Consider the following 15,905-nt stretch of genomic DNA (forward strand, 5'->3'; position numbering starts at 1 on the left):
TCACTACAGGACCAAAGATCTCGTTCGTCCATTCAACAAACGAATAGGGGAGAGGGGGAAACATACGCACACGTGATGCTCATATTGCGGAACCTCACTCGCTTATCAAGTTACAATTTTAAAAGGTTTGCTCATCTTGCAAAACACTCGTAGACCAAGTTACTCACATTCCGAGGTTTCACTGTACTGGCTTGACTATGCGGTATTTGCGGAACAGCCAACAACTACATCCATTACCATGACAACCAGTAGAAATATTAGGGACGATATAGGTCCTAAGAATAAGTTGCTAGATTTCTCATTTACTGTTGTTAATCCTGAAGTAGGTGTACGGGGTGCAGGGAAGATAGAAAACGCATGTTAACAAGCTGCAGCACACCTGTAAGTCTAAGCTAAGGATTTTCATGTGTAGTGTAGAGTCGTAATTAGTGTGAACAGTGTCAGCGAAGTTAGGTTTTAGTATCAGTGTAGAAATGTTTTAAGTGAAAATGAGCTGAACTCAAGAGGAACGAGATCAAGTGAAAAGCACTTACAATTATAAAGAGAAAATGGAGATTGTGAGTAAAGTGGAAAACTCTAAACTTTCCCATATTGCTTTGGCGAACGAGCTAGGGATGCCACAGTCTGCTTTGAATAGCATTATAGCAAACAAAGAAGAGGTCTTGGCTTCAGCAGGAAATACTTCAACAAATTGCAAGAAAGTTAAATCTGGAAAGTAGAACATGCACTGGTAGAGTTTAAAAGGCAGCAAACATTAAACATACCTTTAAGCAGGTCTACTGTGAAGAAAAAGCACAAAAATCACAGGCAGATTAAAGGTGCCCTTTACTGCATCAAATGCATGGTTGACTGCTTTAAAAATTGAACCGGCATCGTTTACAAAACAAAGAGTGACAAACCCGCAAGTGTAAGTGCACAGGGAATGGAAGCGTGGAAGGAAACAATTCATCATTTCCCAACTCCAGTTTCCTGGGTGTGCTGTACAAGCGCTTGCCATCTCCTTCTGTCTTCATACATCTTCTGTTCCAGTACATCCTCCTATTTGTATCCTCTCTCCTCCACATCTGATCTTACAGTCTCTATCCAATGTTTTCTTGGTCTTCCCTGTGGTCTTCTTCCTACAAGATAAAGGTCAAAATATTTTCTGTCAGGTCTTTCCCTGTTCATTCTCATTATGTGCCCATACCACTGGTCTGCGTTTTATAACACTGGTAACAGGAACCTCAATACCAGCTACTTTCCTATTCACTTCATTTCTGATCTTGTCCTTCTAAATAATAAGCAGTTACAAACCTTGTGACATTTTTAATGTCAATGAATTTGTACTGGCCTTCGGTTCAGAGGGTCCCGGGTTCGATTCCCGGCCGGGTCGGGGATTTTTACCTTAATTGGTTAATTCCAATGGCTGGGGGCTGGGTGTATGTGTTGTCATCATCGTTTCATCCTCACTACGACGCGCAGGTCGCCTACGGGTGCCAAACAGAAAGAACTGCAACTGTCGAGCCAAACCCTTCCTGGGATATCCCGGCACTAAAAGCCATACGACATTTCATTTCAAGCAAAAAGTGAGCTATGGTACTAGATGGTGCGAATAAGGAAGGCACTGAAAAACTATACTTCTACTGGCAGGGAAGTCTAGGAAGCATGTTTATTTAAAAAAATGTCAGGACTTTATTGTGCAAGAACACCAGCAATAAGTTACCTTGGATGAAAAGTTCCCTATTTGAAGAGTACATGTAGGCACTAAGGCCAAAAAGGGAGCCAGAACAGGAAGACTGTGGTCCTGTACACCCTGAAAAGCGGCCCCATTTAAGAAACATTATGGTAGATTTTTTTCCACCGAGTACTACATCGGTACTACAGCTCATGGAGCAAGGCGTCATTACCGTATTGAAGCAGAAATCAGTTGTGCATCGTATGCTGCTATGCATGGAAGCAGACAGACAAGCCATAATGCACTTCATTGCCTCATCGTGGGATTCAATGGAGCCTGCAAGAATCAATAAGTGCTTCAAGAAAGCAGGCTACAGATAACCAGTAGTTCCAATAAATTTAAAATAGGAAATCAAACCACCAACTGAGACAAACTATGAAATACAGTAAAGTAAAATTTTTGAAGACATGCAAGAAGAGTAAAATATAAGCACTTGAAGAGAAAGAGATAACGATAAAGACTTTCTAGACATATTTCCTCTGGCTTTTCCCCAATTTATTGGGTTCAGCACTGGATGTGGATTTGGCCTAGTTTTACGGCCGGGTGCCTTTCCTGATGCCAAACCTTATGTGTTCCTGTGGTGTTTGGTAATGGATTGTATGGAGACAATGAAAAGTATAGTACCCTGTCCCCAATCCATAGGATATAACCATACGCAGCTAAAATGTCCTGGCCTGGCTGGTAATAAACCCTGGGCCATAGATCAATTTCACAATATGATTTACGTCGCATCGACACAAATGGTTTTATGGCGACGATGGGATAGGAAAGGCCTAGGAGTGGGAAGAAAGCGGCTGTGGCCTTAATTAAGGTATAGCTCCAGTATTTGCCTGGTATGAAAATGAGAAACCACGGAAAACCATATTCTGGACTGCCGACAGTGGAGTTCGAACCCATTATCACCCGGATGCAAGCTCACAGCTGAGTGAACCAAACCGCACGGCCAACTCGCCTGGAGCCATTGATCAGATCTGCAAGGAAATTCAGGCAGATGAGAATGAAAAAGAAGATGAACAAGGTAAGAGGAAAAAAAAGGCTGTCTTGCAGTGAGGCAAGCGCCTAAGTAAAATAACTGAGGAGGATTAAGGAAGATACAGCTAGCGTGTCTCAGAACACATGGAAAGCAATGTGAAAAATGGCATGGTTTATACACCAAGAAAGCAGTGTGGAGAAAGTGGAGAAAAAGAAATGTTCACAGCTCTGCATGCGTTTCGGAACAAAGAAATCAGCTACTCGAGTAGCAGCCTTCCTATTTCGAAGCTGGGCATTCCAAATACTGGGCAACGTGCTGTTATCAGCCGGTAGGAAATACCACTGCACTAGTTCAGTGAGAGAATCAGCCCAGAAGTGACTGGTGACACTCTATTCCAGCCTGGTACAAACATATTTTACGAGTGTTTCGGGTAAGGGACATGCGTTTTCTCTGATATCAAATTTGTTTGTTAGTACACAGTGAGCAAGTATTCGAGTAATACTGCATCATGTAAACTCGCAGTGATCAGTTACACCAAAACATATGGGAATACGGCAGTGGGCCGCCAAGTGTTCAGTGCCCGAATGTAACGTGCGCTACCGCGGTAACAGAGAAGTGCACTAGAAGTGACCAATAAGTCTTGCAAAGCATTGCGCAGATCAAACAGCGGCAAATTTCTGCAAGTTGAGGAGGATCTGCTTAAATATACGATTTTGTTACGCAACTTTGATATGCCGTCTCTCACGAAACGCTGTATTTTAAAGGACGAGAAATAACTGCTGCACATGGAATCAGTGTCTCGGATTTGAAGGTTAGCCATGGCTGAATGAATAATTTTATGAATACAAATGGACTTTCTCTTTGACAAAGTACAACTTTATGCCAAAAAATGCCGAATGATTTCAACCAAAAAGCAATTGATTTTCAACGCTTTGTGATTGAGAAGCGTAAAGTGAAGGAATATTTAATCTCTCAAATAAGAACCGCACATCAGACGCCAATCAGTTACCACATGCCACAAAGTCAAACAAACAATAAGAAAGGGACATACGAGTGTTATCGTATGCACTAACGAAAGAGAAAAACAACGATGTACTGCAATGCTTGCTGTAAAAACTTACATCTTACGCTGTTCTAAAACTAAAAACAATGCCTAAAGTCAAATTTCCGTGAGGGATCCACGTTCATATCCAAGAAAAACGGTGAATGGACACATCACTCATAAAAGATTGGATATGAACGGTTTGGGAAAACCTAGCAGGGTCCCTTTTTCGCTGCCCAGCCCTTCTCATGTTAGACAGTTTTATTTTTCTTTTGCCGGTATGTCATTATTATGACTAGGGCTTGGATGTTTAAGACCCTAAAAATAGCCCAAATAAGCAAGCAAATATGACCTCAAAACTGGCAAAATATGACCTCAAAAGTGACCAAATATGACCTCAAAAGTGACGAAATATGACCCGAAAATGATTAATCTAAATATGATCATTTTAAAATAAGTTATCAATCGAAATGGCAATTCCTTTGATACATATTTGTTAACTAAATTCTTTATTCTTGCTTTCACATTAATTTTCTGAGTCGCTATAAGACCTATCTGTGTCGGTGCGACAAAAAGCCACTAGCAAAAAAAATCTGAGTATACATGTTTAGCAGTTATTCACAGTGTATTGTCCTTCATTCGCTTATCAAGCATTTGTGAATACGTACCTATAAAGTTCTAAGTTCGCTAAGATTATCAGATCACACAATATTTTAAAAGTCAAGGCATGTTTGCACCCTACATTGGTGGTTTGAAATTCGGAAAAACTAGATATCAATCTATTTTTAAATATTTTGGAACGTTTAAATCCAGATTTCATTAATATTACTCAAATGCGTTAACGTTTAAATTGAACACCACGAAATGAATTAAGTAGATGTCTTTCAATACATTACGGTAGGGCGGCAGGGAACATAGTGCAAACTCGCATACCTTTTTCATTCTTCTCCGCGGATGGAATTAAGTATATGACAAGATTCATATTCAAAACATAAGGCGCAAATGACCTCCAATTATCACTTTACACATTATTGTAAGAAGAGAAGCTCCTTTCTACGACACAAGACGTTATTAGTGCATATTTAAATAATGTTAAATCACTTCTGTCGAGTATGCACTCGTCTTGAAATGTACTGGTAAAGAACATCATTTATCTTGCACACACAGCGAAAAGTGTCATTTCGATTAAACACGTTTTATAGTTTCCGTTTTACACTGTCGCCAACTATTCCATGTGATTGATGTACTGAAAGTTCAGCACTTCTCACAATTTCAATACATACATGAATTTCTAAGCTAGCAGCTTCTAAACGAGGAATTGCACTCGATATAATTCCAAAATTAGACTTAATATATGCCAAACTTCCTCACAAACTCTTAGAAAACAATTCCTGCGCTGATAGAAGAGGCAGAGTATTCCACTTGTATTAGCTGCAGGCATGATACTGAGAAACAGTTTTGTGAATACTAGTTCGTATTTGGTAAGTTGAAGGTAATTTTGCACAGCTACAGCTGTCGTCAAACCGCCGAAATATGACCGAAATATGACGTTTCTACGAAAATAGCTCAAATATGACTTTATGACAAAAAAATAGCCAAAATATGCATTTATATGACAAATAAAAATCACTTAATTGTGACGATAATCACCTGATTTGCACCAAAATCCAATCATGCAAGAAAATACAGACAAAGAAAAAAATGTGACTTTTCCTAAACATCCGAGCCCTAATTATGACATTACATGAATTGTACTTTTATTTCATGTTTATTTCACTTCAGGTCATATTGTCAGCTCCTAACGGGAAGAATATTTTCCAGTGTTGGTATTTCAAACCTACATGTCCAACTTACCCGAGGTAAGCCTACCCTATTTGACTTTTCAGAAGAAAATTTCACGTCGGAATTTTTCGCCAAATGACAATTACCGCAAATTAGTTGAACCAATTGTGTTTATATTATATTTGATATACTTTTGAAATGTAAATGAATTGTAAATAATGTTTAAATTCCTTGAATAATTTACGTATCGGAAGTTTTTGCTTGTATTTTTCATCAAAAAAGTGTGTTAATTACGCGAGAAAATACGGTATATACAGTTACTATCTAGCCTTTTATTATTCTTAGTATTTCCTCTTATCTCTTGTGCAAGATTTTAGATAATACGTTCACGTCTATTATCAACTATCCTTTATAATATAATATGCTCAATTATCTTTATCTCAACAAATAAATGTCATCATAATCTTCTTTTAGCAGCCCTTTCATCATCATCATCATCATCATCATCATCATCATCATCATAATCATCTTCTTCTTTCTGATGAAGGTCGTTCAAGCCCTTATATACCAGCCTATTTTGGTATCGCTCATAGACTAGGAAATATGTCGGCTATGTGTTTCACGTGTATTTCAAAGTATTCACGTGTATTTCAAAGTATAAGTTTTTCGGCATCACCCCTTTTTTTCCTGCTTAAGGTTTTTTAGGGTTCCTTTAAAAATCCCCTTAAGATTTACTGTAGTCTTTGAAACAGGTTAAGATATTAAACATAAAATAAAACAAAGTAAACAGAAAGCATGTAGTTCTGCATGTAGTCAGTTGTTGACCAATTAAAAGAAACTATAAATTTTAATACGAGTGTAATTGAAGAACTTAGGAGGGCTCTAGAGGAGCGGGACAAAACAATCAGTGATTTAAAAACTGAACTGCAGGATAAAACTGACTGTTTAGAACAGTATCAGAGAAGGCAGTGCCTACGTGTGTTCGGTATACCGGAAACTGCGGACGAGAACACTGACAATTTAGTTCTTGACATTGCGAAAGAAATCGGGGTCAGTCTTTCTGTGGATGACATTGATAGGTCTCACAGGGTTGGGAAAAACCAGAATGGGCGTCCGCGACCTATAATCGTCAAGTTTGTGTCATACCGTAAGAGGAACGCTATGTTCACGAACAAAAAGAAACTTAAGGGCACGAATAAAACCATCCGCGAGGACCTAACTCCAGCAAGACTCCGACTTCTTCAGGACTCTGTCGCAAAATTTACCGTCTAGAACGTATGGTCTAGAGATGGGATCGTATACGTAAAACAAGGGAACCGTAAAATAGCCATAACTAATCGTTCAGATTTGAACAGTATTCGCTAGTCACGAGCAGACTCTGTGTAATATAAGGACCGCCATAGTTATTTTAATTCACTTAAGTTAATTTTCCACATAGTTGTAGTTTTGATTAGGTGATAATCTTATAGTTGTAGTAGGTATTTCTTACTATCAGTTGTCATCATTTAACTTTCAAGTTGGCAACATTTAGCAACCAGGAAACAAATGTCTCTAATTTCAGCCTCCTTTCACCACTGTCCCAGGCAGGTCATTACCCCGTCGTGCCAGCCCCCTCGCAGAATACCGCTAACCGTCTCAAAGACATTCTTGCGCCCTACCCTACTTCTCTACAAATAGCACATGTCAATACACAGAGCATTGTCCCACATTTCTCAGAATTCTCCGAAATATTTTCAACCTGTAATCTGCATGCTATAATGATTTCAGAGTCATGGCTGCGTCAATCTATACCTTCAGCGCTGGTTAAAATGAGTGGATACACTTTAATTAGGAACAACAGAGAGGGAAAGCATGGAGCCGGAGTCGGAATATTTATACGCGATGATTTGAAATACAAGGTAATATTTAAATCGCCAAGTGAATACTCTCACAGAGCGGAGTTCTTGTTTGTAGAAATTGAAATTCGTGGTACGAAGTGTTTACTCGGTGTAGTGTACCGCCCACCGAAGACTGGAAACATCACAGATTTAGAAGAAGCGCTACAGGATTTAATATTCAGGTATGAACATATGATTTTAATGGGAGACTTCAATACTGACCTGAAAAATGAAACCACTGAGACTAGGCGACTGACATGCATGTTTGAATCAATTAATATGACAATTCTGCCCTTGCAACCCACACACCATGTTGCAACCTCGCACACACTCCTCGACCTAATCATTGCAAACAATAATGACCGTATATTGACACATGGACAGATGCCTGTGCCAGGCCTTTCCCGCCATGACATGATTTACGCTGCATACTCTTTAAAATGTCCAAAATACAGGCCTAAGATAATCAAATACAGGGATTTCAAAAATTTGAACGACGAAGCTCTCATTGAGGACGCTCTGAGCACACCATGGCACACAATTCAGTATATAAAGGACATCGACGACAAAGTATCTCATTTTAACGAACTTCTCTTAACTTTATACGACAGACATGCCCCATTACGTACTGCTCGAGTAAAGCGACCTTCTAACCCGTGGCTCAATCAAGAAATTCGTGATAAAATGAAAGATAGGGACTCAGCCTATAGCTACTACGTGAAACATCCAGCGCAGGAAAATTTTGAGAATTATAAAAAACTTCGAAATAAAACCACGCAGATGATAAGAAACGCTAAAATACGCTACTCGTACAAAATTTTAAATACACATGACTCTGCTGTTGCATGGAAGACTCTCCGAGATATGGGTCTAAGTAAAACGAAGACAAAGGACAGTAACTGTAATGTACCTTTGGATGATCTGAATGAGTATTTTAGCTCAAGAAACGTCCAGACGAACGGAAATACCAAGAGAGCCACTATTGACAGAATATTTTCAAAGGGAAAGCATGGTGGTGAAACATTCTACTTCTCTCACGTGACTCCAGGTGATGTAAAGAGCGCCCTTAATGACATAAAATCAAAGTCTACTGGACACGATGGAATAAACCTGTCCCTTTTAAGAAGAATTCTAGACATCATTCTTCCTACAATAACGCATATTATTAACACCTCTCTTATGACGGGAATCTTTCCTGGGAACTGGAAAAATGCCATCATCCGACCCTTGCAGAAAAACAGTACCCCCACAACCCTTGACGATTACCGCCCTATTAGTATTCTCCCTGTACTAGGAAAAGTACTGGAGAAACTAGTAAACAAACAAATGACAGCCTATCTCTTACATCATAACTTACTCGACAGATATCAATCAGGGTTTAGATCGAACTACAGTACCAGCACAGCATTAGTAAAAGTAACTAACGACATTCAGCTAGCAATGGATAACGGACAAATGACAATTCTTACTCTTCTCGACCTTACAAAGGCATTTGATTGCATAGATAAAGACATTTTACTAGCTAAATTAGAAATGATGAAATTTTCTAATAATGTATTATGCTGGGTACGTTCCTATCTCAGTGGACGTAAACAATGTGTGTCAGTGGGTGACAATGTGTCTAGGTGGCGAAATACTGAGATGGGGGTAGCACAGGGTGGGGTGTTATCACCACTTCTGTTCTCCCTATACATGAATGACCTATCAGAACAACTGACGAACTGTAAATATCACTTATACGCTGACGATATCCAATTGTTTATTCATACCAAGCCGAATGACATACAAGAAGCAACCATGAAATTAAACGAAGACTTATTTAACATTAACGAATGGACTAGTAGCCACTGCCTGAAAGTAAACCCATTAAAATCGCAAGCCATCATAATAGGATCTAGAAAAGCGCATGCCAAGTTAGAAAGCATCAACGTACCGGTTGTCAAGATCAATGAAACACCTATAGCACTGAAAGACTCCGTTAAGAACCTTGGAATAATTTTTGATAAGTATTTAAGTTGGTCAGAGCACATAACAAAAATTTGTCAACGTGTATTCGGTTCATTACACTCACTATACAAACTGAGAGATTTTCTACCTGTCAAAACCAGGAAACTGCTCATTCAAGGACTAATACTACCAATATTTGATTATGGTGATGTAGTCTATAATAACATAAGTTGTTCACTTGGTTCTAAACTTCAACGGGCGCATAATGCCTACATTCGATTCATTCTAAATGTTCCGCTCCATTCCCACATCAGCCCATTCCTCCATCAGCTGTCCTGGTTAAGATTATGTGATAGACGTAAATACCATGCTGTTTCTCTTCTTCACAAAATACTGCGAACAGGTAAACCACATTATCTGAGAACAGATTTCAACTACCTCTCTCCCTCAAGCAGAACACCCTCAAGGTCATCAGTACAAACCCTGCTGTCCATCCCCACTCATCACAGTAGTACGTTTAACAAGTCATTTGTACCGGGGACCATACGTTCCTGGAATTCTCTCCCGGCTGAAATTAGAGACATAAGCAACCTAAAGCTATTCAGAAGAATGTGCTGGAAATTTTACCTACACTCAGATTGATTTACTCTTAGAAGTACCCTTAAATTTTAGATTATTAAGTTAAATGAATAAAATGTCAATGTAAGGTTAGAAACATTATAGTTTATATTTTTCGAGATATAGCTCTAATAATAGTAATTATTATAAATTAATTTTAAAATGTTACAATGATTTTTATGATGCTTTACATTTCATACAAATTACATTTGACATTAACTTTAAATTATAATTAACTTATTTTTTAAGTAGTTATAATAATGTTCAGTATATTATGTTTATACAGGTGCATAATTATATGGTTTGGCATAATAGCAGGCTTCATAGCCTGAGCCCCGCCATGTACAGAAAGACATTAATAAATAAATAAATAAAATTAGCAACTGATAACCAAAGGGTATACTACTTCATTGTCAGTTCATTAAAGAACTGGCAAGGACTTTTAACATAAGACTCCATGTGCAATTAAAGCTTTGAAAGAGAAAATAGTGTAGTGTACCAATGAAAAGTTGAAGAAACATTATTATATATTTAAACCTTACTCACCAATAAAGGCAATCCTGAGCCAGAACCAGAACTCTGGTCAATCAGTTCCTGCAGTGTGCCGCTATTTGCTAGGTAGGGGTCACAATTGTGGGTATTCTGCATCAGACATAATCTACGACGATCTTCCCGGCGTTTAAACCTGCAAAGATAACATTACTCTATGTAATATTATAAAATATGAAAAATATCAAAATAAAACAAAGTAAACAAAAATATTATATTATAAATTAGTGGACCACCTTTAAGTAAAGCTGGTAATTAATGATAATTACCGTATTTATGCGAGTAATCCCCGCATATTTTTAAAAAAGTTTTGAGGCATGAAATTGGGGTGCGGGTTTTATTTGCGTCAAGGTTGCCAACACGCTCCTGGCTCACCTAGTTTTCGATGCAGAGTGTACAGTTATGCTTTGTGCAACAGTAGATGAAAGAAAACTGTCCCCATATGTCATATTTAAACAGAAAACAATTCAGACTTAATTCTAAACTGAGTTTACATTTTTTTTTAATAGTACCGTATTTTACAGAGTAATTTAAATTCAAAATTTCTCCGCGTCACGATAGAATGCGTCTTCCGGAATGTGCAGGGGTAGTTTTCTGCACTTTCACTCACTTCGGTGTGTCTATAGTGTGTTTCATAGTTGAAAATAGAGTGAAATCATAATTCTTTTGTATTCAGCGTTTTAAGGAACGCCACAACATCACGTAGCAGGCAGTATGCAGAAAAACAGAATCCGCGAAAACTGGCGAGGGTTGGCATTTCTGAATTACAAGATGGCTGTTAATTTGAAATCACGTAATTGGAAGTCTGATTTCTGTATTACAAAGACTTCAAATTAACGAGGTTTTACTGTATCGCAAAACTAACATCAGATTTTGCCGGTGTGTCTGTTTCAAGTGTTTACATTGCACGAAAAGAATTATCCACCACCAGTTGTGTTACTGTCCAGTAAAAAGAGACCACGTGTGAGAAGTGTTTTTAGGCCCATGTTCACCAACGTCAGTTACTTTTGCTGTTATCTTAGATTTTCAAAACTCGGATGTCATTATCTCGGATAACGCTCACTTCCGTATTCATGACAGAATTTATTATCTCGATTTACCAAAACTAAGTTTTCATTTCAATCTGAGTTTGAACCGCAAATTTTTGATACTAACGCACACCCGCACAGAAAACAAATGACTATGTGCTGCCGCCGCTATCGAAATGTAAACCAAGTTTATGATTCCATTCGGGGTTTGCAAATAATTTGCATAAATTATGACAGCTATTGAGCAGAAACAAAGAAAGAAGCCTAACATGACTTTCCAAGAGAGTGATTGTTATTAAATCTGGTGGCAGAAAGCATTAACAAAGATAATATGAAATAAATTATGGCCTACCCATTGTATATTTCACTCAAATTATAAGGCAGTATTTCTTCGTTCTTTATTTAAGTCACCCAGTCGCGTACGAATCAATCAATCAATCAATCAATCAATCAATCAATCAATCAATCAATCAATCAATCAATCAATCAATCAATCAATCAATCAATCAATCAATCAATCAATCAATCACTACTGATCTGCATTTAGGGCAGCCGTCCAGGTGGCAGATTCCCTATCTGTTGTTTTCCTAGCCTTTTCTTAAATGATCGCAAAGAAATTGGAAAATTATTGAACATTTCACTTCGTAAGTTATTCCAATCAACTCCCCTTCCTATAAACGAATATTTGTCCCAATTTGTCCTCTTGAATTCCAACTTTATCTTCATATTGTGATCTTTCCTACTTTTAAAGACACCACTCAAACTTATTCGTCTACTGACGTCCTCCCACGCCATCTCTCCTCTGACAGCTCGGAACATACCATTTAATCGAGCAGCTCGTCTCCTTTCTCCCAAATATTCCCAGCCCAAACTTTGCAACATTTTTGTAACGCTACTCCTTTGTCGGAAATCACCCAGAACAAATCGAGCTGCTTTTCTTTGGATTTTTTCCAGTTCTTGAATCAAGTAATCCTGGTGAGGGTCCCATACACTGGAACCATACTCTAGTTGGGGTCTTACTAGAGACTTATATGCCCTCTCCTTTACATCCTTACTACAACCCCTAAATACCCTCATAACCATGTGCAGAGATCTGTACCCTTTATTAACAATCATATTTATGTGATTACTCCGATGAAGGTCTTTTCTTATATTAACACCTAGGTACTTACAATGATCCCCAAAAGGAACTTTCACCCCATCAACGCAGTAATTAAAACTGAGAGGACTTTTCCTATTTGTGAAACTCACAACCTGACTTTTAACCCCGTTTATCATCATACCATTGTCCACCGTCCATCTCACAACACTATCGAGGTCACCCTGCAGCCTCTCACAATCTTGCAACTTATTTATTACTCTGTACAGAATAACATCATCTGCAAACAGCCTTATCTCTGATTCCACTTCTTTATACATATCATTGATATATATTAGAAAACATAAAGGTCCAATAATAGTGCCTTGAGGAATTCCCCTCTTAATGATTACAGGGTTGGATAAAGATTCGCCTACTCTAATTTTCTGAGTTCTATTTTCTACTGTACAAGATATAATCGAGACTTCATTTTAGGCTTACCTGTGTTGGGAATTCCAGCTTATGTTCGATCATACTGACAGTTGATATAGATGTTGATTCCCATAGGGAATCTGAAATATTCGTCCTGAATGAGCAAATTTATAATACCAATATAAATGGTCCGTTATTGGACATTATAAATTTTCCTGCTAACTCATTCTTGGTTGCCAGCGTTTCGCCCTCGTGTGCTAGGGTGGGCTCATCAGTTGGTACCTAGCACACCTACCAATACGCTGGCTAGTGCATACCGTGGAGGCCACTGCGTAAGCTAACTGGAGCCACCGGCAGTGCCAATGCACTAAGAGACTTTGTCTCATCAGCACAAATTGATGCCTGCTTGGCCATTCATCTGATGGCCAAGCAGGCATCAATTTGTGCTGATGAGACAAAGTCTCTTAGTGCATTGGCACTGCCGGTGGCTCCAGTTAGCTTACGCAGTGGCCTCCACGGTATGCACTAGCCAGCGTATTGGTAGGTGTGCTAGGTACCAACTGATGAGCCCACCCTAGCACACGAGGGCGAAACGCTGGCAACCAAGAATGAGTTAGCAGGAAAATTTATAATGTCCAATAACGGACCATTTATATTGGTATCATACTGACAGTGTCGAACCTTTAGATAACCTAAAATGTGTCTGGTCATCGTAGTCCTCGAAATATGCTGCACATACTTTCATCCATCTAAGACGTTTTAATTGCATAATCTTGATCATATTACTTGTCGCTGTGATTTTCTCTAGCAATTAGACATTCCAGCTGTCTACAAGTAGGCATCTTGGAAGGCTATTAGCTTAGATTTCCCACTTTACCAGCCAACCAATCTCCGGTAAAATTTTAAACCGAGATAATACTCGTTATATAGATGTTGATTCCTGTAGGGAATCTGAAATATTTGTTCCGAATGAGTAAATTTATAACACCAATATAAATGGTCCGTTATTGGACATTATAAATTTTCCAGCTAACTCATTCCTGGTTGCCAGCGTTTTGCCCTCGTGTGCTAGGCTGGGTTCATCAGTTAGTACCTAGCACACCTACCAAGACGCTGGCTAGTGCATACCATGGAGGCTACTGCATAGGCTAATTGTAGCCACCGGCAGTGCCAATGCACTATGAGAGACTTCGTCTCATTATCAAAAATTGATGCCTGCTTGGCCATCGGATGATATAGATGTTGATTCACATAGGGAATCTGAAATATTTGTTCCGAATGAGTAAATTTAGCTAGCCAGCGTCTTGGTAGGTGTGCTAGGTACCAACTGATGAGCCCAGCCTAGCACACGAGGGCGAAACGCTGGCAACCAGGAATGAGTTAGCTGGAAAATTTATAATGTCCAATAACGGACCATTTATATTGGTATTATAAATTTACTCATTCAGAACAAATATTTCAGATTCCCTATGGGAATCAACATCTATATCATCCGATGGCCAAGCAGGCATCAATTTTTGATAATGAGACAAAGTCTCTCATAGTGCATTGGCACTGCCGGTGGCTACAATTAGCCTATGCAGTGGCGACGCCATCGCTCTTCCAAACTCGGAATACGATCTATGCCACTTTTTACTACGGCTAGGGAACACTCCAGTCTCCACTTCGTACCCTAGCCGTGACAACAAAGCATAATCAGGCCAAGACACCAAACTGGAAGTCGGCCTCCCACCACTATGCCCAACTGTATCCTACCTGGCGTAGATCTTGCCTACACAGATGATGTTCTGTTCCGATACCTGAAAAATGAAGGAATCCCAATTATAAACCTCCAGAGATACACCAGAACTACGTGCCTACTGATCGGGTACTCCTCCAACTTTCTTCAGATCGAGCTGTCCAGACAGCAATAAGATATGGAATTTACATCAACGCCAAGCCGCACTTTGCCGAGCCCTGCCCACCCCAACTGGAAAACGACTTTGGACCGGACCCGGGAACCAAGCCACCTTGCCAGCCACCTCCAATACGGACACCGCCATACATCCCACCACCCCAGCCATCAACCCATCCCCTCACTACCCTAGTCACTACCATTACCACCACCATGGCTACTACTCCCGCCCACAGCTCTCCCTACACCCCTATAACCACTACCACCATGACCCACTCCTCCCCTATTATGATGTCCCCCGTTACCCTACCCAACCCAACCCGGCCAACAACAGAAGAAGCAGCTCACAATACCACCATGGACACAGAAAGACCACCATCACCGCCACCAGCTCCCGAGTCCGAGCCCAATAGAACAACCCCGCATCCACCAGCAGCAGAACTTCACACCAGCTGTGTCATTAGAGGAGTGAATCCAGCCATCCCACCAGAACTAATAAACCAGGAACTTCAACGATCAGGAGTCCAGCCGAAGAAAGTAAGCAGAATCCACAACGCAACAGGACCAACCTACATGGTAAGAGTACAACTCCAGCTCCCCGAAGAAACTCGCCGCCTGATTGAAAATGGAATCCAGCTCTTCGGGAAGCACCATCGGGTGGAAGCATCACGCTCCCCTCCGCAAAAACCCACCCACCCCAATCGCAACCCTTCGCAGAATCATACCCCTCACGCTCCCCCTCCCAACTCATACAACAACTCCCAGCTCCTTCTACTACTTCTCACCTCCCTAGCAAATATCACCTCCTTCTACCATCAAATCATCCCTCTATTCCTTCCAAATAATCGCACCCTCATTAGAATTTAAGTCTATCTATGTAACCAGCCAATGTATATAAACCTTTAAACAATTCCAATTAATGTATGTAACCACAAAATAAAATCAATAAAAAGCAAAAGAGCGGAAGCTGC

The 15,905-nt window shown here is 39.6% G+C and overlaps 1 protein-coding gene across 2 annotated transcripts in view; it reads right to left on the bottom strand.

Annotated features, from left to right (window-relative positions):
• Window positions 1-15,905, bottom strand: part of tkv (thickveins) — a 156,672-nt gene that overhangs the window by 35,203 nt on the left and 105,564 nt on the right. For both annotated transcript variants that reach the window (XM_067155146.2, XM_067155147.2), the window contains one exon: window positions 10,500-10,638. In XM_067155146.2, the coding sequence (XP_067011247.1) occupies window positions 10,500-10,638 (139 nt within the window). The remainder of the gene's footprint in view (window positions 1-10,499; window positions 10,639-15,905) is intronic.

Source organism: Anabrus simplex, chromosome 1 (assembly GCF_040414725.1).
Source record: "Anabrus simplex isolate iqAnaSimp1 chromosome 1, ASM4041472v1, whole genome shotgun sequence".
In the NCBI taxonomy this organism is placed as follows: domain Eukaryota; kingdom Metazoa; phylum Arthropoda; class Insecta; order Orthoptera; family Tettigoniidae; genus Anabrus; species Anabrus simplex.